General features: G+C 45.2%; 1 protein-coding gene across 1 annotated transcript in view; it reads left to right on the forward strand.

Moving 5' to 3' along the window:
• Positions 1–19,296, forward strand: part of AHCY (adenosylhomocysteinase) — a 124,734-nt gene extending 105,438 nt beyond the window's left edge. Inside the window, exon 10 of the mRNA XM_069243818.1 lies at positions 18,115–19,296. Within this exon, the coding sequence (XP_069099919.1) occupies positions 18,115–18,246 (132 nt within the window). The 3' untranslated portion in view covers positions 18,247–19,296. The remainder of the gene's footprint in view (positions 1–18,114) is intronic.
• Positions 19,297–24,060: the final 4,764 nt, after the last annotated feature.

Below are 24,060 nucleotides of genomic sequence, written 5' to 3' on the forward strand. Positions count from 1 at the left end.
CAAAGAACAAATTCAACCTGTGAACTAAACCACAGTACTAAACCATGGTCATGTACCTTAAAGTGCACGGAGACCAAAATGTAGCAGGTGGCCGTGCAACTGGGCTGGGGGATCCATTGACCACTGGTAACACACAGGTCTTACCCTATTTATCCGGAGGCCCGAGTATAATCCTAAAGGAGCTGCAGTGCTTGATGGATGTCCTGCTCACATTACACAGCTAGATCAACAGATTTCCTTAAAGGGAAATAATATGCTCCGTTCTGCCCACAATGTCCCAGCCCTATCCCTCCACACAAAACCACTCCACCAGTGGCTAAATGGTGAATTGAAGGAGCAACAGTGGGTAGCCCAGTCTTGTGCTCTGAAACACCTGTTATGGTTCTGAGGTTATGCACCCTGTCTTGACCCGTAACGTGTGAAGAGTGTATAGCAGGTGTCAGCATATCTGAGTATCTAACCCCATGCGCATCATGGTTACCTCCACCAAGTCCCACTGTACTTTTGAAGGCCTTTTCCAGGTCCACCAACTTAATCAGAGCAAGTGGATTAGCAGCAAACTCCTGGTTGTAAAAGACAGTGTAGAGCCAATGAAGGTTAAGGGAGGTGTTCCAGATTGGAATTAACCCACTTTGATCTGTGGATCAAATCTTGCATATGGGGTAAAAGCTGAGAGGTAAGCACTTTACTTAATATTTGATAATTGGCATTCAGCATGGAAAGGGGCCGTAAATCAGTAACAGCCACCACTGGGGAGCTGGACTTAGGCAGGGGGACCACCAGGGCCTCCCTAGTCATGGCTGGGAGCAGTCCAGCCTCGTAGGCCTCCGCTTAAATCTCCAATCTTGGTGCCAGCTCCTTCACAAATTCCGCGTAGAACTTAGATGAAAGTTCATCTGGACCTTTTGATTTGCCATGCGCCATGGTCTTAACAGATTCTCTAACTTCCTGGGCTGTGATCTGGTTGCACATAGCCTTGCTCACATCTGCAGTTTGGCTCCTAAGGGCTAGATGGTCCAAAAAGGGGCCAAACATCACCTCAAGCGACCACAGAGGGAGAGACAAACTTGAAATGCCCCATTAATATCCCACAGGGAGAAAAGAGATATCCCATTTGAGGCCAGCAGACAAGTATTGGGGGCTGCTCTGTTTTCATGTTCTCAGGTTGGATCAACCAAAGCGGTAATCTCCCTGACTTCCCTGCCTTCTTATGGGTGCGAATCACATATTCCTTACAGGTGTGGGTCCGTAGACACTCCAGAGCCACATTGTACAATGCCCAGGCCTCCAGCAATATCGAGACCCTGTTCATTATCCTGGACATGAATAACGTCTTTCAGTTTTGTAAGTTCATGGTTAAGATCTCTGCAGATGCCCACTGACTAGGATGAGCATCGCCCCCTGACCACAACCCTAAAGGCCTCCCACTCCTTTTGGCAGCATGACACTATCCCTGGATTCTTGATGAAGTACTGAGCGATTTGTTCTCCTAAGGAGGCCCGGAAAGTGAGATCTGTGAGGGCTGCTGAATGCAGCCACCTGGTAGGTATAAAAGGACACTTCTGTCGGCTGTAATAACAGGAGCGGGCTGTGGTCGAAAAGGTACAGCCCAGATAATCAGAGTGGGTGACACGACTACTCAGAGACTTAGTGCACATGAAGCGGTTAATACTAGTGTGGACTTGATAGGGACCAGATTGAGAGTAGTTCCTATCTGCTATGTGCTGAGTACGCCAAATGTCTTCTATGTCCCAGTATGTTAGCTAAGTCCTCAAGGCAGCTATCGCTCTACGGGTTGGTGCCCCAGTTAGTGGAGGGATTGAACAATTGTGGTTAGTGTCAAGGACGCAGTTAAATTGATCCCAAAGGAGCTACAACCCCCATGCTACGTGAGACAAACATGCTGAGTGGTGTTCCTGGTCTGTGAGATGACCATGTTGTTTTCAAGGCTTGGTGGAGGGCTGTAGGACCTTCAGTGCAGCCTCGGTATTAACTCAGTTAACCAATTGATGGTCAGTGCGGAGTAGGCCCAGTTCAACCGAAACTGTGCCGATCTTCTGCTGGAGGGTGGTTTTAGTGTCTGCTATGGCCTATAGAGTTTTGTCTAAGGTAAGTTGTAATGATTGAGGGGGTGGGTGAGTGGGCATCCCCTTCATCAGCAGATTTGGTTGTAGCTTCCCCTGATGCTGAGGGAATCCCGAGGACCCCCCTGACCGCGACTGATCTGGACGACGATAACAGACGCGAAAAGACTCACTGCACCCACAGCCCCCAGGCCTTGGAGAAATCAGCACCCGTTGCAGCAGCAATCAGCAGGCGGCCGGCTTCCCTGTCCGACTTGTGGTGTGCCCGAGACACCCCCCCCCCGGACCTTGCTTGCAGTGCATGAGTGAGCCCCGGGGTCCCCTCATAGTTTCATTGGAAACCTGACACCCTGTTTGCACCCTGCACCCGGCTGCCACAGTTCCTCTGAGGGTGTGGGATTGGTGCCTACTTGGGGCCCCTCCAATGCTCCTCTAATCCCCTCTGGTCTGCCCTCTGAGCCGCAGGTACTTACCTGCTGGGAGACCTAACTCCGAGTACCCCCTGTCTGCATAGGAGCCCACGTTAAAATTGCTCACCTTTGACCTCTGCACCTGGCTGGCCCCGTGTTACTGGTGGTGGGTGTTTGGGGTTGACTTGAACCCCCAGTGGTGGACTACCTATAACCCAGAGACTGGAACTGTAAGTCATGTACTTGCTTCTAAAACTGTAGCTTGTTTTCTTCCCCTAGGAACTGTTCTGAAAATGAAGTGTCCACTTTTGACAGTAAATGTTCTCAGTTTTCTTAAACTGTTTACTTGACCAAAGTGAACGTTACATTGATATCTGTGCTAAGTACTTACCTGCAACATTATTTACATCTGAACTGAGGCTTGTTGTTCTAGTAATAAAGTAACAAAAATATATTTTTCTATATAAAATCCTACTGGTCTGTAGATAAGTCGTGTGTTTCTTCTATTGCTTGTGTGTGTGTACAACAAATGCTTATCACTACCCTCTGATAAGCCTAGCTGCTCGACCACACTACCACAAATAGAGCATTAGTATTATCTATTATTACCTCTGTCAAGCCTCTTGGGGAACCCCTGGAATCTGCACACTATCTCATTTTGATATAGTATATACAGAGTCAGCTCCCTACACTATCAGTGTGTTACTCTGAACTCGCTCCGCAAGTGACCGAGCATCACCAGTGAATTTCCCCATTGACTGCAGTGGTAAAAGTTTGACAGCTTGAACTGCATTGAATAATTTTCCCTTTGAAAATCCATAGCTTTGGTTATGCGTATCTGATTTACTTTGGTTTGGTGTCTAAATATATATAAAATTTGCTGTATTTTTTTATAAATTGGTGTCAGATTTCTTTTGAGGTGTCAATTACTTATTGTCCATATTGGTTCTCTGAACTGCTTAACACATGTTCCTTTAGTAAAGCCTGAATGCTCTTTGCCACCGTACCAGGACTGAGACAAGGATTTATTATTGTGAATCCAAAGGGACCATCTTTGGAGTATTACATAATGAAGCCTACCCAGCATCACTGTATAGTACTCCACTTGCCTTCAATCTTCAGTTGTGGCTACTGGATCCACGATTGGATCAGTGGCAAGTCTTTTCTGTTAGTCAACTCAGAGGTGACAGTGGTCTCAGATGCGCTGGGTAAGCCATCTGTGACGTGTGGAACTCAGAGGCCTCTCTGGTCTTTGGCCGAGATGCAACTCCACAGCAGTTTGTCAAAATTTAGGTTGATTATCTTGGTGTTGACCACCTTCTCAATATCCAAGGAAGGCTGGTGGTCCTGGACAATATTAACAAGCAGGGTTGGGTCTTTTGTTGGGTCTTTATTGAGAGGCTCTGCCATCTGGAAGTAGATGGACTGCCAAGGGACTTCTCTTGGGGTGAACTACCTGGTGGGATCTTTAAACACCATGGTGGACGAACTTCGCTGCAGGTGCCTAGCGGGTAACAAATGGCAGTTGCATTCGGAGGTCGCACATGCCTGGTTCAACAGGTGGAGAACCCTGGCTCAAACTTTTTGCCACACCTGAAAATGTGCAATGTTGGCAATTACGTGCATTGGAATTTGCAAAGCAGCTCTTGCTCAGATGCCTTCTATCATGAATGCATCTTAGGACTCCTGTTTGGCCTCCTGCTACTGCCACTAATGTCCTGAATTCAGAAGAATAGCAGGAATAGGTGGTGAGCCCAGGAGTGTGTGGTACCTGGCCCTCATATGCATGAGCATCTGCTCTACAATTGACCTGCTCCGGGAGTTTCCTGTCACATCAGGAGGGTGGGGTGTTTCACCCAGCCCAACACACTTTGCATGCCCATGCTTAGAGATTGATCAGTGACGGTTAACCTCTTTCAACCTGCACCCTGAAGTTCTCATCATGGCAGCAAGGCACTCCTATTCAAAATCAATCCGTGCCGTCCGATGGATAGATTTGTGGATTGCTGTGCCCACCGGACAAATTGATCCTTTGCAGGAAAATTTATTGGAAGTGTTTTCTGCCCCTAGCCTCCCAGGACTTTTTTGGGGCACTGTTAAGAGCTACTCATCTGCTCTTTTGGCTTTTTTGCAGTTGCAGAATCACCCGTTGTGATGAGGTTTTTTTTAAGGTTTACAAAATGTGTTTACACCAGAACGCTTTGTGATGCCACAGTGCAGTGGTGCTGCCACAACTTTAGGAGTAGGGGTGCTGTGATCAGTGCTACATCACTGAAATCATAGACATCGTTGGAAAAAAAAAAAAAAAAAAACTATGTAGGACACAAACGATAATGTATGGAAATTGGGTTTCAGCAAATACCTATCATTTGTACATCACCAAATACATTATCTTGATTTGGTTTGATCCTTTTATAATCGTTGTTTCCATCACACTTCAGAATGACAAATGTCCTTCATTTCTGTTTTTCTAATTGATATATTTTGAAATATTTCTACAGCTCATTTACCAGAGTTTAAATGTTTTAAAAGCTGACTTTCAGCAGTCTTTCTTTTCAAACCAACAAGACTGACAGATTGGTCATTTTACAAATCTCCCAACTTTTGCATTCAGAGAAGGAACAGTAAACACCAGTCTACATCTTAAAAGAATATGCAGCAGTTTGGGGAAATATATTGCCTGATATTTGACCTCTTTGAAAGCACAGCAAATGTGACTAAATAGAAACAAAATTTAAAGGCATTCTTCTGAACTCCAGCATGTTTGCTGGGGCACTGCAGCAACGCCGCAACCCCTACTTTTGGCACCTATGTCGCAGTGGGACTACATAGTCCTCATTTTTTTGGTTTGCATCCCTTTTAAACTACTGCACAGTTGTCACTTGACTTCTGACCTCAAATAGTCTCTTCTCACCATAACATTGGCTACAATTGTGAGTGACCTTTGGGGTCTGTCTATCCATCTCACGCCACCTTCTTTCCTTGCTTTTAAGGAACTGTGCTTCATTTCTGTAGGAGGCTGGCCTTTTATGTGGTATGCGAATACTGCATAAAGGGACCAGGGGTTTCACAGTGAGAGGACAGGGCTTGCTATGAAATCCCAGAGTGTTCTGTTTATGGGTAGCCTGGTTGAACAGCCTTAGGCTTAACACAGAGGAGTGCAAGACATCTACAAATAGACACAATAGTCAATAAATGACATACAACTTCAAAAGGAGTTAGATGTTTAGGCATCAGAGAAAAATTGTTCAGGTATGTATGTTTTTAAATATGAATTATTTTCACTTTAAAAAGTGGACACTGCAATTTCTGAGTTCTGTCATGCTTATCTTGGGGAGGGAAAAAAGTTCTGCAAACATGTAGAGTACAGTGACTTACAAGACCAATCTTCAGGAGTTAAGGTGAGCAAGGTCCAAGGCAGCGCCAGTAGTACATCACCAGCGGAACGGGGGTGGCAGGGTGCAAAACAGCATTGGTGCCCAATGCTTTTCAATGGAGATAGGTCACTGCAAAAATAGGCTTGAGGCTCTGGCTAGAAAGCAGCTGGGCTCAGGCTTCATGATGCTCTGGCACAGGTAGGCAACTTTGATCCTCTTCTCCATGGCTCAGGGGGTCAACAGGTGCAGAAGTGTTTTTAGGTGTCTGGTTTTCCTTACAGAAGCAGTCACACTAAATGGGGGGCTTGCTGCAGAGGCTGCAGGTGTTGGGGAGTCCAGGAGGAGTGAACCAACAATAGACTCGGACTCTGGAGGGCTGAGGAACCTTGTTGGCACCAGGAGTCCACATCAAATCAGGTTGGAGACGGCAGGTGTAGTAGTGACTTCAGGTGTCAGGTTTTGGTGTTTCCAGAGACTTGAGTCCCTTCATTTGGAGCTTGCTAGGGAACAGGTCCGCTGTTCACAAGAGATCTTGTATTTTTCCAAGGTATGCAGTCCTCCCGGGTTTCTGGAGTCACAGCTGCAAGACAAGTTGGCTTTGCATCCCTCGACGAAATTGGCACCAGACAGGCCAGCTGGGATGGTGTCAGGTCAGCTGCTTATTTTCTCCTTGTGCTTTCATGGCTCTTCAGTGTCCTTGGTTGTCTTAGATTGCTAAGATCTGCTTCTCTGTTGCCATGGACTCCCCTAAATACTGAATTTAGGAGTGTGTAGGGAAGTAGTCAATGGGCTACTGGCCCTTGGGGTCACAATGCCCCCTATAAAACCTGTGGTAAGTGGCCATACCCCTTTTTCAGAGTTCCTAGGTATGCCAACACAAAGATGTCTACTTGTAAAATTTCATGTCTAGCTCGTAGTAGTCCACCTTAGGGGTGGTACTTGCCTGCAGGTGGCATGCCTACCTGACTGGCTATTTTTCCTGCTTGTCCAGGTGCCTAAGAGGGCTGTGGATGTGAAGGGTGGGGGGCATGGTGTGGCACTCCTCTCCTGTAAGGGGAGCCAGATTTGCATTTCAGAGGTGGCAGCTCTTTGAGACCTTCTGCCTTAGGAAGGCTAATCAGCAAGTCATCCTGTGGGAGGGGGTGTTGCATCCTCTTCCCGGACAGGCTTTTGTTCTAGGTCTCCTGAAAGTAGAAGCCTCTTTTCCTAGGGGGGCATTACTGTGTTTCGGGTGGCATGCTGGCCGAAACCAGTCAGCGAGCACACCAGAGGCTGGTAGGGTTTCTAGAGCACCACTAAGGTGCCCTCTGGGTGAATCCAACACTGGCATCAGTGTGGGTTCACTAATACGAGATTTTTTAAACCAAACTTCCTTATCTTCAGTGAAGTAATCATGTAGTTGAGGAACTCTTATCGACCAGTGTCCAGCACATGCATTTAAAATGGCTTCCCTGGCCACTTGCTATGTCTGAGAATAGGCAAAGTACTAGCAGGGTTATACCTGCTCTTGCAGATATTTCCTCACATATAATATAATGCACCGTTCCTTAGGACTGTCAGGCCTGCTGTAGGGGTGACTTACATTACATGCAGTATTAAGGGACATGGCACACAGGCTGTGTGGCATGTTGTGTTTTCTCTTGTGTACATGAAGACACGCATTTTGCAATAGCAGCGGTCATGTGCTTGGTGAGGGGCCCCTTAGGGTGGCACAATTCATGCTGGTGCCCTAGAGGAACCTCTTTAGCACACCTCAGGCGCTAGGAAACATTTACTAGGAACTTGCAGAGGGTGCTAAAGAATTTGCCAGTTGGGGGAAACAATTGTACAGTTTAGGGAAAAAGATCTGGCACTAGGGGCCCTGGTTTGCAGGAATCCAGTGCACATTGTCAAATCAGATACCAGGAAAAAGTGTGGTGGGGTCACCATATCAAAAAGATCCGCATTCCTACAATTTCAATCTAAGGTCATCACTTATTTTCATATTGATCGGATTATCATCCTTCTGGCATTATTTGCTCCACTTCATTCCTTTAAATAGGAAAAGAGACTCCATAGCTTGGATCCTAAAAACATTGATTTTTGTTTTATGCTGATCGGCCACTCTGTGCAATCAGTTCTTTGTAGAGTTTTTAGGTGCAAAGAAGGGCAAAGCAGTGCAAAACCTGGCCATTTCCAGTTTGATTGTCTTTTGCATACAAATCGACTACACGCTGGGGAAACAGAAACCCACAGAAGGCTTTTAGGCTCATTCCATCAGGGCAAAAGAGGCTACCACTACTTTAGCATTCAAAGTGCATGTCCTGCTCATGTCAGATGCCTGTGTGGGGTTCAGTACCCACATGCACAAAGCACTACTCCATTGACAATCTGGTACATTGAGAGAGGGCATTTTGGATGCTCTGTCCTGCAGTACTTTTTGGTCTAACCCAGTTCAGACCTCCTACCTTGGGTGATACTGCTATGGTATCTATTAATAATGTGAGGAATTCACGTTTAGAATCAATAATCAGAGGAATATATTATTTAACTTCAGTAATAATCTTTTGTGGATACTCTAAAAAGGGATTCCTTACTGACCCTTCTGCTCATCACTTTCATAGAATGCTGCAGTACAGAGCTGCACAGTGCCACCTAAAGGCATGCAGGAGAACTTGTAAATACGTTTCTGGGTCCAGTCACAAGGTGAGGATTCTGCTGGTACAGTATCCACCAGAAAGGTATGTTCGATGGCATCTGTCGCTGTAGATACGCATGTTCTGCAATAGCTCGCCATCTGGTGTTGGGCCGGAGTGTTACAAGTTGTTTTTCTTCGAAGAAGTCTTTCGAGTCACGGGACCGAGTGACTCCTCCTTTTGTCTCCATTGCGCATGGGCGTCGACTCCATCCTCGATTGTTTTTTTTCCGCCATCGGGTTCGGACGTGTTCCTGTCGCTCCGAATTTCGGAACGGAAAAAATAGTTAATTTCGGAAGATTTTCGTTGGTATTGTTGCGTTCGGGATCGGCGTACTTAGATTCCACACCGCATCGAAGATCGAAGAGCTCCGGTGCCCTTCGGGGTAGTTTTTTCGATCCTCCGTCGGGGCCTGGTCGGCCCGACCGCGTGCTGAAGAACGCCGATGGAACGGACCCCGTTCCGTTTCTGCCCCAAATGCCACAATAAATACCCCTACACAGACCAACACTTGGTCTGCAACCTGTGCCTGTCACCTGAGCACAGCGAAGACACCTGTGAGGCCTGTCGTGCGTTCCGGTCCCGAAAAACACTCCGAGACCGTCGAGCCAGAAGACTTCAGATGGCGTCCGCGCCGACAGCCCACCGAGAGTTCGAGGAGCAGGAAGAGGAAGGTACCTTCTCGATCCAAGACTCAGACTCCGAAGGATTCGACGATACACAAACCGTGAGTAAGACGTCGAAAACCACACAAAGAAACATTTACAAGGCCCAGGGGACGCCACTGCCACCAGGCCATGGCTCGACCCATAAATTCGGTGACCGACCGTCGGCACCGAAAAAGGCCCGAACAGTGCCGAGATCGTCCGACTCCGGTCGAGACACCGGCACGCAGCCTTCTCGGGACCGAGAAAGTGCTGGAGACAAGCCTCGACACCGAGATGCCGGTGTGGACACGGCTCGACGCCGAGACAGCGGCACCGAAACAGATCGACGCCGAGAGGTTTCGGCCCCGAAAAGGAAAAAAGTCGCCTCTGAGCCGGAAAAACACGCAGACAAAGTTTCGATGCCGAAACAAACTGCAAGCGACCCAGCTTCAGGCTCTTATACAGAAGAGCACTCGATAACCTCCCAAATGCAAAAGCATAGGTTTGAGGAAGAGCTACAAGCAACTGATGTGGACCATACGCAAAAGCGTATCTTCATTCAGCAGGGGACAGGAAAAATAAGCACCCTTCCCCCCATTAGGAGAAAGAGAAGGTTGGAGTTCCAGACGGAACAAGCACCACAACCAAAAGTGGTGAAAAGAGTTACACCACCACCCTCTCCTCTGCCCGTGATTAACGTTTCACCAGCACAAACGCCATCACACTCCCCAGCTCACACCACCATGAGCCAGGGTGACCAAGATCAGGACGCATGGGACCTATACGACGCCCCAGTGTCAGATAACAGCCCGGAGGCATACCCTACAAAACCATCTCCACCAGAAGACAGCACCGCGTACTCTCAGGTGGTGGCTAGAGCAGCACAATTTCACAACGTAAGCCTCCACTCAGAACAGGTCGAGGATGATTTCTTGTTCAACACACTCTCCTCCACCCACAGCTCCTACCAAAGCCTGCCTATGCTCCCTGGTATGCTCCGGCACGCAAAAGACATATTTAAGGACCCGGTCAAAAGTAGGGCAATCACACCAAGGGTGGAAAAAAAGTATAAGCCGCCTCCTACGGACCCGGTTTTCATCACAACACAGCTGCCACCAGACTCTGTTGTTGTAGGAGCAGCTAGGAAAAGGGCCAACTCTCACACATCTGGAGATGCACCACCCCCAGATAAAGAAAGCCGCAAGTTCGATGCAGCTGGTAAGAGAGTCGCAGCACAAGCTGCAAACCAGTGGCGCATCGCGAACTCCCAGGCACTACTTGCGCGCTATGACAGAGCCCACTGGGACGAGATGCAACATCTCATTGAACATCTGCCCAAAGACTTCCAAAATAGGGCAAAACAAGTGGTTGAGGAGGGACAGACCATCTCCAACAACCAGATACGTTCCTCCATGGACGCTGCAGATACAGCTGCACGGACAATTAATACATCTGTAACTATCAGAAGGCATGCATGGCTCCGAACGTCTGGATTTAAACCAGAGATTCAACAAGCAGTTCTCAATATGCCTTTTAATGAAAAAGAACTGTTCGGTCCAGAAGTGGACACGGCGATTGAGAAACTCAAAAAAGATACGGACACTGCCAAACCATGGGCGCACTCTACTCCCCGCAGAGCAGAGGGAATTACAGCACATTCCGTAAAACGCCCTTTCGAGGGGGGTTTCGGGGTCAAAGCACACAAGCCAGCACCTCACAAGCAACACCGTCCACTTACCAGGGACAGTATAGAGGAGGTTTTCGGGGACAATATAAAGGAGGGCAATTCCCTAGAAATAGAGGGAGATTTCAAAGCCCCAAAACCCCTACTACTAAACAATGACTCACATGTCACTCACCCCCTCCACACAACACCAGTGGGGGGAAGAATAGGTCATTATTACAAAGCATGGGAGGAAATCACTACAGACACTTGGGTTCTAGCAATTATCCAACATGGTTATTGCATAGAATTTCTACAATTCCCTCCAAACATACCACCAAAAGCACAAAATTTAACAACACACCATTCCAATCTCCTGGAGATAGAAGTGCAGGCACTATTGCAAAAGAATGCAATCAAATTAGTGCCAAACACACAAATAAACACAGGAGTTTACTCACTGTACTTTCTGATACCAAAGAAGGACAAAACGCTGAGACCAATCCTAGACCTCAGAGTAGTGAACACTTTCATCAAATCAGACCACTTCCACATGGTCACACTACAAGAAGTATTGCCATTGCTAAAACTGCACGACTACATGGCAACTTTAGACCTCAAGGATGCTTATTTCCATATACCAATACACCCATCGCACAGGAAATACCTAAGGTTTGTATTCAAAGGAATACATTACCAATTCAAGGTACTGCCTTTCGGATTAACAACCGCACCAAGAGTCTTTACCAAATGTCTAGCAGTAGTCGCAGCACACATAAGAAGGCAGCAAATACATGTGTTCCCATATCTAGACGACTGGCTAATCAAGGCCCATTCGTTAATAGAGTGCTCAAATCACACAAATCATATCATACAAACCCTCTTCAAACTAGGGTTCACCGTCAATTTCACAAAATCCAAAATTCTGCCACGCAAGGTACAACAATACCTGGGAGCCATAATAGACACATCAAAAGGAGTAGCCACTCCAAGTCCACAAAGAATTCAAAATTTCAACACCATCATACAACGCATGTATCCAACACAAAAGATACAGGCAAAGATGGTATTACAACTCCTAGGCATGATGTCATCATGCATAGCCATTGTCCCAAACGCAAGACTGCACATGAGGCCCTTACAACAATGCCTAGCATCACAGTGGTCTCAAGCACAGGGTCACCTTCTAGATCTGGTGTTAATAGACCGCCAAACTTACCTCTCGCTTCTGTGGTGGAACAACATAAATTTAAACAAGGGGCGGCCTTTCCAAGACCCAGTGCCACAATACGTAATAACAACAGATGCTTCCATGACAGGGTGGGGAGCACACCTCAATCAACACAGCATACAAGGACAATGGAACGTACATCAAACAAAACTGCATATCAATCACCTAGAACTTCTAGCAGTTTTTCAAGCACTAAAAGCTTTCCAACCAATAATAGTTCACAAATACATTCTCGTCAAAACAGACAACATGACAACAATGTATTATCTAAACAAGCAGGGAGGGACGCACTCCACGCAGTTAAGCCTGCTAGCACAAAAAATTTGGCATTGGGCAATTCACAACCAAATTCGCCTAATTGCACAGTTTATACCAGGGATACAAAATCAACTCGCAGACAATCTCTCTCGAGATCACCAACAGGTCCACGAATGGGAAATTCACCCCCAAATACTGAACACTTATTTCAAACTCTGGGGAACACCTCAGATAGACTTGTTTGCGACAAGGGAGAACGCAAAATGCCAAAACTTCGCATCCAGATACCCACACAAACAATCCCAAGGCAATGCCCTATGGATGAACTGGTCAGGGATATTTGCTTACGCTTTTCCTCCTCTCCCTCTCCTTCCTTACCTGGTAAACAAACTCAGTCAAAGCAAACTCAAACTCATATTGATAGCACCAACTTGGGCAAGGCAACCCTGGTACACAACGCTGCTAGACCTATCAGTGGTACCCTGCATCAAATTGCCCAACAGGCCAGATCTGTTGACACAGCACAACCAAAAGATCAGACACCCAGATCCAGCATCGCTGAATCTAGCAATCTGGCTCCTGAAATCCTAGAATTCGGGCACTTACAACTTACCCAAGAATGTATGGAAGTCATAAAACAAGCAAGAAGGCCATCCACCAGGCACTGCTATGCAAGTAAATGGAAGAGGTTTGTTTGCTACTGCCATATTAATCAAATACAACCATTACACACAACTCCAGAACATGTAGTGGGTTACTTGCTTCACTTACAAAAATCTAACCTAGCTTTCTCTTCCATTAAGATTCACCTTGCAGCAATATCTGCATACCTGCAGACTACCTATTCAACTTCCCTATATAAAATACCAGTCATTAAAGCATTCATGGAGGGCCTTAGGAGAATTATACCACCAAGAACACTACCTGTTCCTTCATGGAACCTAAATGTTGTCCTAACTAGACTTATGGGTCCACCTTTTGAACCCATGCACTCCTGCGACATACAGTTCCTAACCTGGAAGGTGGCATTTCTCATCGCCATTACTTCCCTGAGAAGAGTAAGCGAGATTCAGCCGTTTACTATACAGGAACCTTTTATACAACTACACAAAAATAAAGTCGTCCTAAGGACCAATCCTAAATTTTTGCCAAAGGTTATTTCACTGTTCCATCTAAATCAAACAGTGGAACTTCCAGTGTTCTTTCCACAGCCAGATACCGTAGCTGAAAGGGCACTACATACATTAGATGTCAAAAGAGCATTAATGTATTACATTGACAGAACAAAGAACATCAGAAAGACTAAACAACTCTTTATTGCATTTCAAAAACCTCATGCAGGAAACCCAATTTCAAAACAAGGTATAGCCAGATGGATAGTTAAATGCATCCAAATCTGCTACCTTAAAGCTAAACGACAGCTGCCCATTACACCAAGGGCACACTCAACCAGAAAGAAAGGTGCTACCATGGCCTTTCTAGGAAACATCCCAATGCAAGAAATATGTAAGGCAGCCACATGGTCTACGCCTCACACATTCACCAAGCACTACTGTGTAGACGTGTTATCCGCACAACAAGCCACAGTAGGTCAAGCTGTATTAAGGACATTATTTCAGACTACTTCCACTCCTACAGGCTGATCCACCGCTTTTGGGAAAATAACTGCTTACTAGTCTATGCAGAACATGCGTATCTACAGCGACAGATGCCATCGAACTGAAAATGTCACTTACCCAGTGTACATCTGTTCGTGGCATCAGTCGCAGTAGATTCGCATGTGCCCACCCGCCTCCCCGGGAGCCTGTAGCAGTTTGGAAGTTACCTTCAATTATTTATATATGTATCATCTCAACCTTAAATAGGTGCATACTTAGTCACTCCATTGCATGGGCACTATTACTACAATTCAACTCCTACCTCACCCTCTGCGGGGAAAAACAATCGAGGATGGAGTCGACGCCCATGCGCAATGGAGACAAAAGGAGGAGACAAAAGGAGGAGTCACTCGGTCCCGTGACTCGAAAGACTTCTTCGAAGAAAAACAACTTGTAACACTCCGGCCCAACACCAGATGGCGAGCTATTGCAGAACATGCAAATCTACTGCGACTGATGCCACGAACAGATGTACACTGGGTAAGTGACATTTTCATTACTGAAGGTAATTAACTTGTACCTGGGGTACTGTGGCTGTTGCCCCTGCTGCATCACGTTCGTAGCCCTTGCTCCTAAGTCCTCATCCAGTGGAAAGGATTCATATTTCACGCTGACATTATCGATTAAAAAAAAAAAGATGCACACTTATGCAGTTGCTCAACCGAACCACTAGATTCTGCCGAACTGCTGTAGCTTGTACGTGTTACCCAGCAGGTGCCTGCTCCTTTGGACTGGGATGCTTTTTTTCAGTGACTTTGAATTGTATCATTCAAGGAAATGCAAAATGTAACCTACTATATCGAAAAATTGTGCAGGTACGTGGTGATATTACTACTGCTCTAAAGTCTTTGGGTATCCCTCTAAGCATGCACTCCAACATCAGTCATTGAAACAAGGTCTATCCGTCTTTACCAAAAATAGGTGTTTCTTGCGAGATTGAGGGTTACAGTGCAAGCTCTCTAGCAATCAGAATGGTCACGTATAAAAATATAAGGTCATCCATAAATGTGATCTATTAATTCATTAATGGTATTCAAACTCTAGGCTAAAATTCGCAGTTTAGATCTTTGAAAGCATAGCCAAAGGATCCACCATTTAGCTTACCAGCCTTTCGTTACTGTAACCTTGGGTTTAGTACACACATTCTGTGCACTAGCTATGTAGTTAGACACCACATGAATCAATAGTAGACAGGGTGACATACCAATGGAAACTGTTTTATAAATGTCTTGTTCCCACGGTAAGTGTTTATCTACTCTGCCCTGAGTAGGGGAAGGAATAAGTAATAACGAAACGTTTCTTAAACTGGTGAGTAAGGATAATCGCTGGCCTTTTCTGCTTTATTATCTTATGATTAGTCATAGTTTCATGGATACAACTTTTGGTGCCTAAGAATCAGTCAGTTGGAGGCCACTTTCACAGCTATGGTGTGTCCAAAAGTAACTTAGTTGAAGAAGCTCCTTTGCATGTTCAGGATGTCTTGCTTTCCTATCCATCCTGCAGCTGGCTTTCATCTTTGGGATAGTGGCATGTGTGGGTACCTCTAGCCTTACTAAAAGCAACCGTGGCTTAAGTTGGATCGCTCCCTGTAGCCACTTGACATCTTTTGGAACCGCTTTTTAATCTTGGCAACTGGGGTTGTGCGATTTAGCAACTGCAGCATTTTCCGCATAATTATGTATTCTCCATGTATGTTTCTTTAGTTCAGTTTTTTTTAACCAGTGGTATGGTTTCACGTTTCTCGGCCATGTATGGCGAGCATACGAGTCTTAATGCCTAAACTTTTTATGTGGGATGCCGACCACGTTCTTTTAGTCTTTGCCCTTGCTGAGTAGGGCATTTACAAGCGCTACAGGGTCTTGCATGTGAGAACAGCAACGTTCGTAAAAAGTATTGGCATCTGTCCATCTTGGTGTATGGAATGTCTGCTGACATAGGAACCAGTTAATCAACTATGCCATCACTTAGCAAGACCGTTGGTGCCAATACGCAGGCCTGGTGTAAACTACTTGAAGTTCAAAACCCGTAAACCACTCCTAATCGTAGAATAGTCCTCAAAAACTGTAAATACATCAGCAAACGAAGGTCAGATCTGCACACGTATCATAAACATATCATTTTTCAGAAAGCTTACTTGTCCTTTCTGCATCTGAAATGTGATGTGCTAAAATTATTCAGACTTAGCATACTTTTAAAGGTGTATACAGGGAGTGCAGAATTATTAGACAAGTTGTATTTTTGAGGATTAATTTTATTATTGAACAACAACCATGTTCTCAATGAATCCAAAAAACTCATTAATATCAAAGCTGAATATTTTTGGAAGTAGTTTTTAGTTTGTTTTTAGTTTTAGCTATGTTAGGGGGATATCTGTGTGTGCAGGTGACTATTACTGTGCATAATTATTAGGCAACTTAACAAAAAAAAATATATACCCATTTCAATTATTTATTATTACCAGTGAAACCAATATAACATCTCAACATTCACAAATATACATTTCTGACATTCAAAAACAAAACAAAAACAAATCAGTGACCAATATAGCCATCTTTCTTTGCAAGGACACTCAAAAGCCTGCCATCCATGGATTCTGTCAGTGTTTTGATCTGTCCACCATCAACATTGCGTGCAGCAGCAACCACAGCCTCCCAGACACTGTTCAGAGAGGTGTACTGTTTTCCCTCCTTGTAAATCTCACATTTGATGATGGACCACAGGTTCTCAATGGGGTTCAGATCAGGTGAACAAGGAGGCCATGTCATTAGATTTCCTTCTTTTATACCCTTTCTTGCCAGCCACGCTGTGGAGTACTTGGACGCGTGTGATGGAGCATTGTCCTGCATGAAAATCATGTTTTTCTTGAAGGATGCAGACGACTTCCTGTACCACTGCTTGAAGAAGGTGTCTTCCAGGAACTGGCAGTAGGACTGGGAGTTGAGCTTGACTCCATCCTCAACCCGAAAAGGCCCCACAAGCTCATCTTTGATGATACCAGCCCAAACCAGTACTCCACCTCCACCTTGCTGGCGTCTGAGTCGGACTGGAGCTCTCTGCCCTTTACCAATCCAGCCACGGGCCCATCCATCTGGCCCATCAAGACTCACTCTCATTTCATCAGTCCATAAAACCTTAGAAAAATCAGTCTTGAGATATTTCTTGGCCCAGTCTTGACGTTTCAGCTTGTGTGTCTTGTTCAGTGGTGGTCGTCTTTCAGCCTTTCTTACCTTGGCCATGTCTGAGTATTGCACACCTTGTGCTTTTGGGCACTCCAGTGATGTTGCAGCTCTGAAATATGGCCAAACTGGTGGCAAGTGGCATTGTGGCAGCTGCACGCTTGACTTTTCTCAGTTCATGGGCAGTTATTTTGCGCCTTGGTTTTTCCACACGCTTCTTGCGACCCTGTTGACTATTTTGAATGAAACGCTTGATTGTTCGATGATCACGCTTCAGAAGCTTTGCAATTTTAAGAGTGCTGCATCCCTCTGCAAGATATCTCACTATTTTTTTACTTTTCTGAGCCTGTCAAGTCCTTCTTTTGACCCATTTTGCCAAAGGAAAGGAAGTTGCCTAATAATTATGCACACCTGATATAGGGTGTTGATGTCATTAGACCACACCCCTTCTCATTACAGAGATGCACATCACCTAATATGCTTAATTGGTAGTAGGCTTTCGAGCCTATACAGCTTGGAGTAAGACAACATGCATAAAGAGGATGATGTGGTCAAAATACTCATTTGCCTAATAATTCTGCACTCCCTGTATTTACAGTGTGCTAATGGTGGTTGTCATGGTAAATTGTTTTAGGATTTTGGAATTTACCTTGGATTAAACGTACCCCTCCAAGAACACCACCTTTATTACGATGCGTAGTATTAGCCCTCCCCTCTTTCGTATAACTTTGCTTTCATTTTAATGGATGCCACGTGGAGGTAGCTGTCAACTTGAAGAGGCATGAGTTTACGATGTAAATTTCGTTATAAATGTGTTTTAAAGGTTGTGTGCATCCTTCATCAGTCCTGTGCATTCACTTTGCATTTTTGTGTTGCTTCTGATGACTGCATGCAGCAATCTAGTTTTCTGATTGTTCCAAAATGTTTCTTTCCAGCTGGATGAAGCCGTGGCTGCAGCTCACCTTGACAAACTCGGTGTGAAACTGACCAAATTGACTGACGAGCAGGCCAAGTATCTGGGTCTGAACAAGGAAGGGCCTTTCAAGCCGGACCACTACCGATACTAAACCTGCAGGGAATACGCACTCTCCTTTGTGCAGCATTTGCCCTCCTGCCTTCCAAACCCTATCCCAACAAATTTTTTTGTGCCGGAGGAGAATGTGCTGACCCCGTTAGTCTTGCCTTGTTACAAATGTTGGAGAGCAGCACCCACCAAACCCTGCAGTCCCTGTAAACTTGTAATACATAAATCATGATACGATAACGGGCAGGTCCTCCATATCCTTCATCCAAGGTCACCAACTCCTCTCTGAAGATAGTTCATTATTTGTTGCCCTCTTACTCTTCACCGAGTCACGTAAACCCCTCTTGCGCACGCACTAGTGCCTGACTGCAGCTTCCTGTGTGTACGCCGGCAGTCAGTACTGTCTTGGAAACACGGGACAACTCAGTGCTACAGACGGGATTTTTTGTTACGGTATCACTGTGTCGAAATATTGAACATTTGGTGAGGATGGGTTTTTCGTGCCAGGCCTGTGCAAGTCTGTAAACGGTTACAATCTGATTTCTCTCTCGAAATGTAAGAATTTCTGACTGTCTGGTGATTTTCAACTTCACCCTATGCCCTTATGCATGTCACCTGTACGTTTGATGTTATATTGACATGGCTTTAAAAAATGAACTGTTTCAAATAATACTGTGCTCGATCATTGGTCTGTCAAGTCACTGCGCTTGGTCCCCTCCGGCCCGTTGAAAGCCCTTGATCTCTTGCAGCAAGTTCAGTATTACTGAAAATTGCGAAATCTCAAAACGGTAGGTAGATTTTTACCGTTCCACACAACCAAAACCCTTCATGATGTCTGCATTTAAAGTGTTTATTGGCCCATGGTACTGGCTTTATGTTGGCACTTAATAAAACGTTTATTTTAGTGGCCATGGTAAATATTGGTCTTGGACCTGCTTGAATTGCTTTACTGTAAAATTGAAATGTTATGTTTACGATTAGGGAGTGAGCCAAAGAGATGCAGGTGAAAAATGTTTTACAAAATGGGGTGGTTACTTTTCAATCAAGTGACTTTTAAGAAGATAACTGAATAAACGGATATTTTCCAAAAGACGTTCTTACTGTCATGTTATGTCTTCCAGTACAGTAGGTATGCCTAGATTTTCGCAATGACGTTGTTGCTAAAATCCGCTCTAAATTCGGTTGATGTTGCAGGTGTGAGATGCCATCAAGTGGTGAAATTGGAGACTGACCCAAGACCATTTAAATTGCCTGCCAGAGCTCATGTAATAAATACAAAAACCTTTACGGTGGGAAGGGCCTTTGGTCCAAGCGCCGCTAGCCATTGCTTACTTGTCATTTACATTTTAGAACAGCTCTGCTGCTGCCGCCTTTGGTTATTAGAACGGCCATTCAAGATATATGGTGATTTGCTGTTGCTTTGTATTTTGCTCTAGGTGTGGCATTGCGAGTATGAGTTGTTTGACTTTTTTTTTATTTATTATTATCCCAACCATCACTACAGCTGAATGTCATGAACGCCTCCCCACTGCTATCCTAAGGACAGTATCTCACCCTCGCTAAATGCAGCCGTGTGGGATCTGGAGCAATGATTACTTTCAACCCAAATTTGCCAACATACACGATGACCGTTTAGTTTTTATTTTAGTCGATTTGTTTTAATGGTGTTCTTGAAAGCTTAGTTGTAGTCTTGATATTTTCGTTTTTTTCTGGCGTCTCATTTAAACAAGCTTTTGGTACGCAAAGTTCTGTGTTTTAAAAATGTTTTTTAATTATCTTTCATTCAGTACTCGAATGTTGATTGACAGGGTGCTCAGATGGGTAAACTGATAAGTGGTTGCATGCTTATTTAAATATATAAATGTGTGTGGGGCAGCAGAAGGTGTGAACAGCCTCATGTCACCAGCAGAAACACTACTACCTCTAAGCAGCTTAATCTCATCTATCCATGCATTCCAATTCAACTGTTCAGTAGTTCATCTCTATTCATTCATCCATTGTCACCCATGCACTCATCCACTCGTTATATATCACAACCACACATACAAAATCGCAAGTAATTGCAGAAACACTATTTAAAAAACAAAAACAAAGCACAGACTTAATGTTCTTCATTGTTTTTGTTAGAAATGGGGTCGCTAGTTGGCAGTGGTTTGCACCCTGCCAAGCAAGGACCCTCACTCTAGGCAGGGTAGGGGAGTCACACAGCTAAGATAACCCCTGCTCACTCCATTGGTAGTGTGGTACGAGCAGTCAAGCTTATCTCAGAGGCAATGTGTAAAGTATTTACACACACACACTGAAAACACCACAGAAGTACTCCACACCAATTTAGACAAATAGCCAATATTTATCTGAGCAAAACGAGCCCAAAACGACAAAAATCCAACTTACACAAGCAAACATATGAATTTTCAAAGATTAAATCTTAGTAAAGCACTTAAGGACAAAATAGCTCTGACTGGGGCTATCACAACATCTTGACTGAGTAGTTCCCAACACCACTCGTGCTCCGGTACAGTGCCTTGATAAACGAGGAAACAGACGTTGCACACAGTCGGGGAGGTGAGGTGTTGCTGGAGCCGGTGTACTATCGGCTTCTTACTGCCACTGGGAGGTGAAGAGTCAGTTCCTTAGTGCTAGGCAGGGGAGATAATGTCAGTGGTGCAGTGTCTGTTTCTTAGGATCCAGCAGGGTTGATGAATCCAGCAGGTCAAGACGTGAGGTATCAACTTCGTGTTGTTGTGGTCACACTGTGAGGCCACAGGTGCAGCATGGAGTCGGAGCCAGTTGCGACGAACGTTGGTGACAGTGCTCTGGACTTCTGCTGTTGTGGGACTTCGGAGGTGATGTGGCAGCATCAGGCCTGAGGTGTCAGCCGCGGTCGTTGCATTCAGCAGTGACAACGGCTCCAGTGCAGGCAGCAGCACAGAATCAGACAGCAGTGCCTGTTTTGAAGTCACTGTGGAGTTGATGTGCTTGGATTCTTCTTGGTTACACCAGACCTCACTCCCACGGGCCTAGGAACTGGATTTGGCACCTCTTGGCAAGTAAGGACTCCGCAAGAGAGCCTAGGTGCTGACAGATGAAGTCTTTGTCAATGAGACTTATTAACAGGAGGCAAGCCCAGTCCAAGACTTTGGAGAGCCTTTGGAAGCAGGATGTAGAAAGCATAGCCCGTAACCTTTCACTTCCAGGATAGAAGCAGCAGGCCAGCAGAGCATACCAACAGGCGGCATGTCTACTGTTCGTTCCACAGCATCCAGCTCTCTCTGGCTGAATGTCCTCTTTCCAAAAGGATTCTAACTTCGTGGGGTCAGATTTGCAATACTTATACAGATTTCTGCCTCTGAAGTAGGCAATTTCAAAGAAAAAAAAATCCTTTTAGTGCACAAGACCCTTCTGTTCCTTCCTTGGCTCCACACCCTACAAGGGGTTGGAGACTGCTCTGTGTAAGGCCAGGCACAGCCCTATTTAGGTGCAAGTGTCTGTTCTTCCCAACACTCTAGCTCGGGAAGACCCACCAGGATATGCAGGGCACACCTCAGCTCCCTTTGTATGTCATACTAAGCCCAGACGTGTGTTCAGAGACAGGCAGAGACACAGAATGGTTAAGCAAGATAATGCCCACTTTCTAAAAGTGATATTTCCAAAGTTACATCTTTCAGGTAAAATTGGTTCTTAAATTGTATTCTTAAATTGTGAGTTCAGAGACCTCCAAACCAATTCAGCTCTCAATGAGTTTACGCTTGAGATATTTCAAGACAATCCCCATGTTACCCTATGGGGGAGATAGACCTTTCAATAGTGAAAAACGAATTTAGCAGTATTTCGCTATCAGGACATGTAAAACACACAAGTACATGGTCGCCCCCCCCCTCTTTTTAAATACACTGCACCCTGCCCATGGGGCTGCCTTGGGCCTACATTAGGGGTGACGTACATGTAGTAAAAGAGAAGGTTTGGGCCTGATCAATGGGTGCAAGCTTGCCAGGTTGAAATGCCAGTTTAAAACTGCGCAAACACACACTGCAGTGGCAGGCCATGAGACATGTATGCAGGGGTACACCTGTGGGTGTGACAGTGCTGCAGGCCCAGTAGTAGCATTTGGTTTACAGGCCCTGGGCACACCTGGTGCACTATACTATGGAATTACTGCTAATCATGGATTAACCAATCATCAGAATAATTTAGACAGAGCACTTGCTCTTTAGCACTAGTCAGCAGTGGTAAAGTGCCCAGAGTCCTAAAGCCAGCAAGAACAAAATTCATCACAGGCTCAAAAACAGGAGGTCAGAAGCAAAACGTTCGGGGATAACCCTGCAGAAAGGGTAATTTCCAACAGTTTTTCCAGACATTATTGATCAGGCCTGCATTTTTTTATTCTTCTCTCTGGGAAGACAGAAACGATATAAAGTCCATTACAGTTGACATTCTTATACAAAATAATCCAGTAGGCAATACAAAGCCTCAAAAGGTCACATCTACCTATAAAAGTAATTCTTTTCAAGTGGTTTTAGCTTCTCAGCTGTATTGCCATTTTATTTAGCTCTTACTAGCCCTGATGAGGCATTGTACAGCTTTGTGACCAGAAGCATGGTACTCTGGGACCTAGTGTAGATGGTAATTCATTGGTTTTAGTCTTATCTTGTCAAATCGTTCTAATTCTGTGTGGGAAGTTTGCCCATGTGTTGAATGATGACCAAAGTGTGATTATCGGTCATAACGTATATTTAGTCAGGGAGGGGATGGGGGTATAAGTGTGTAGTGGCCATACATTAAATCACTGCACTTGCAGTAAGAGCTTCGGTCTACTCCTCAGCTCCTGTTGCTTACAGTTGGCAGATGCTGCTCAGTGGACTTCTGGCAGCGGTGGATCACCTAGAGAGCCAAGGTCTAGTCTGATTGGAGTTGGGCTTTTTGACTGCTGGTTCTCTCCAGAAGTTCACTTGTTTAGCACATCAGAACATTACGTGAAGAGGCTTCAACAGCAAAGAATATAATAAAGGGCGCCAAGAGCATAGTGCATCAACGCAGAAACAAATCTTTTTTTTTTAAATCTGTTTATTAAACGCACACTGCACACAATGCAATAGCTGTTGATAATTTGCAATCCATTAGCACGCTTATATAAATTTACACAGCATTATTACACAAGGTGTCAAAAAAAAAAAAACTAATAATAATAAGGGACGGGGAAAACAAGTATAAAGCAACATAAAAAGTGCAAATCCAAGAAGAGCTAAGGAGGAAGGGGGAGCAGCATTCGACATGGGGGCTATGAGTGAACTGGTTGCAGATCTAGGACACAGGTGGTCACTATCAGTGTCACTACTAGTTTAAGTGATCCCTCACGTTGCGAGGGGAAAGAGAAAAGAGGGAGCGCGGCTAGTATGTGAGAGTAAGAGGAAGATGGCCACAACAGAGGTGGTGTATATGTATATGGGAATGACAGGGTGCAAGGCAGGTATGACCGCACGTGATCTGGGTATAAGCTACATACATGTGTTATCCCCTAGAGCGTGTCTAATCGTGGTGCAGAAATACCTTGCGGGGGGGGGGGTGAGGTTGTTAGTAATGGGTACAGTTGAGGGTGGTTGAGTTTTGGACAGTATAGTTGAAGTGTTGACGATGTTTAGGCAGTGTTGTAGTAGGTATGTATAGTATCCTGCTTACGGTGGGTATATATAGTCTCTGGCTTCAATGGCCACCACAAAAGTGTCCCAGACCTCGGGCCGTCTTGGTTGAGACCCCTTTGTCGCAGTAAGTGGAGTGTCTGGGCTTCAGCCTGCCCACGGCTATGTAGCTCACGCAGCCAGGACAAATGGGAGGGGACATGTGGGGCTTTCCAGTGCGT

This window comes from Pleurodeles waltl, chromosome 7, assembly GCF_031143425.1.
Source record: "Pleurodeles waltl isolate 20211129_DDA chromosome 7, aPleWal1.hap1.20221129, whole genome shotgun sequence".
Taxonomy (NCBI): Eukaryota; Metazoa; Chordata; class Amphibia; order Caudata; family Salamandridae; genus Pleurodeles; species Pleurodeles waltl.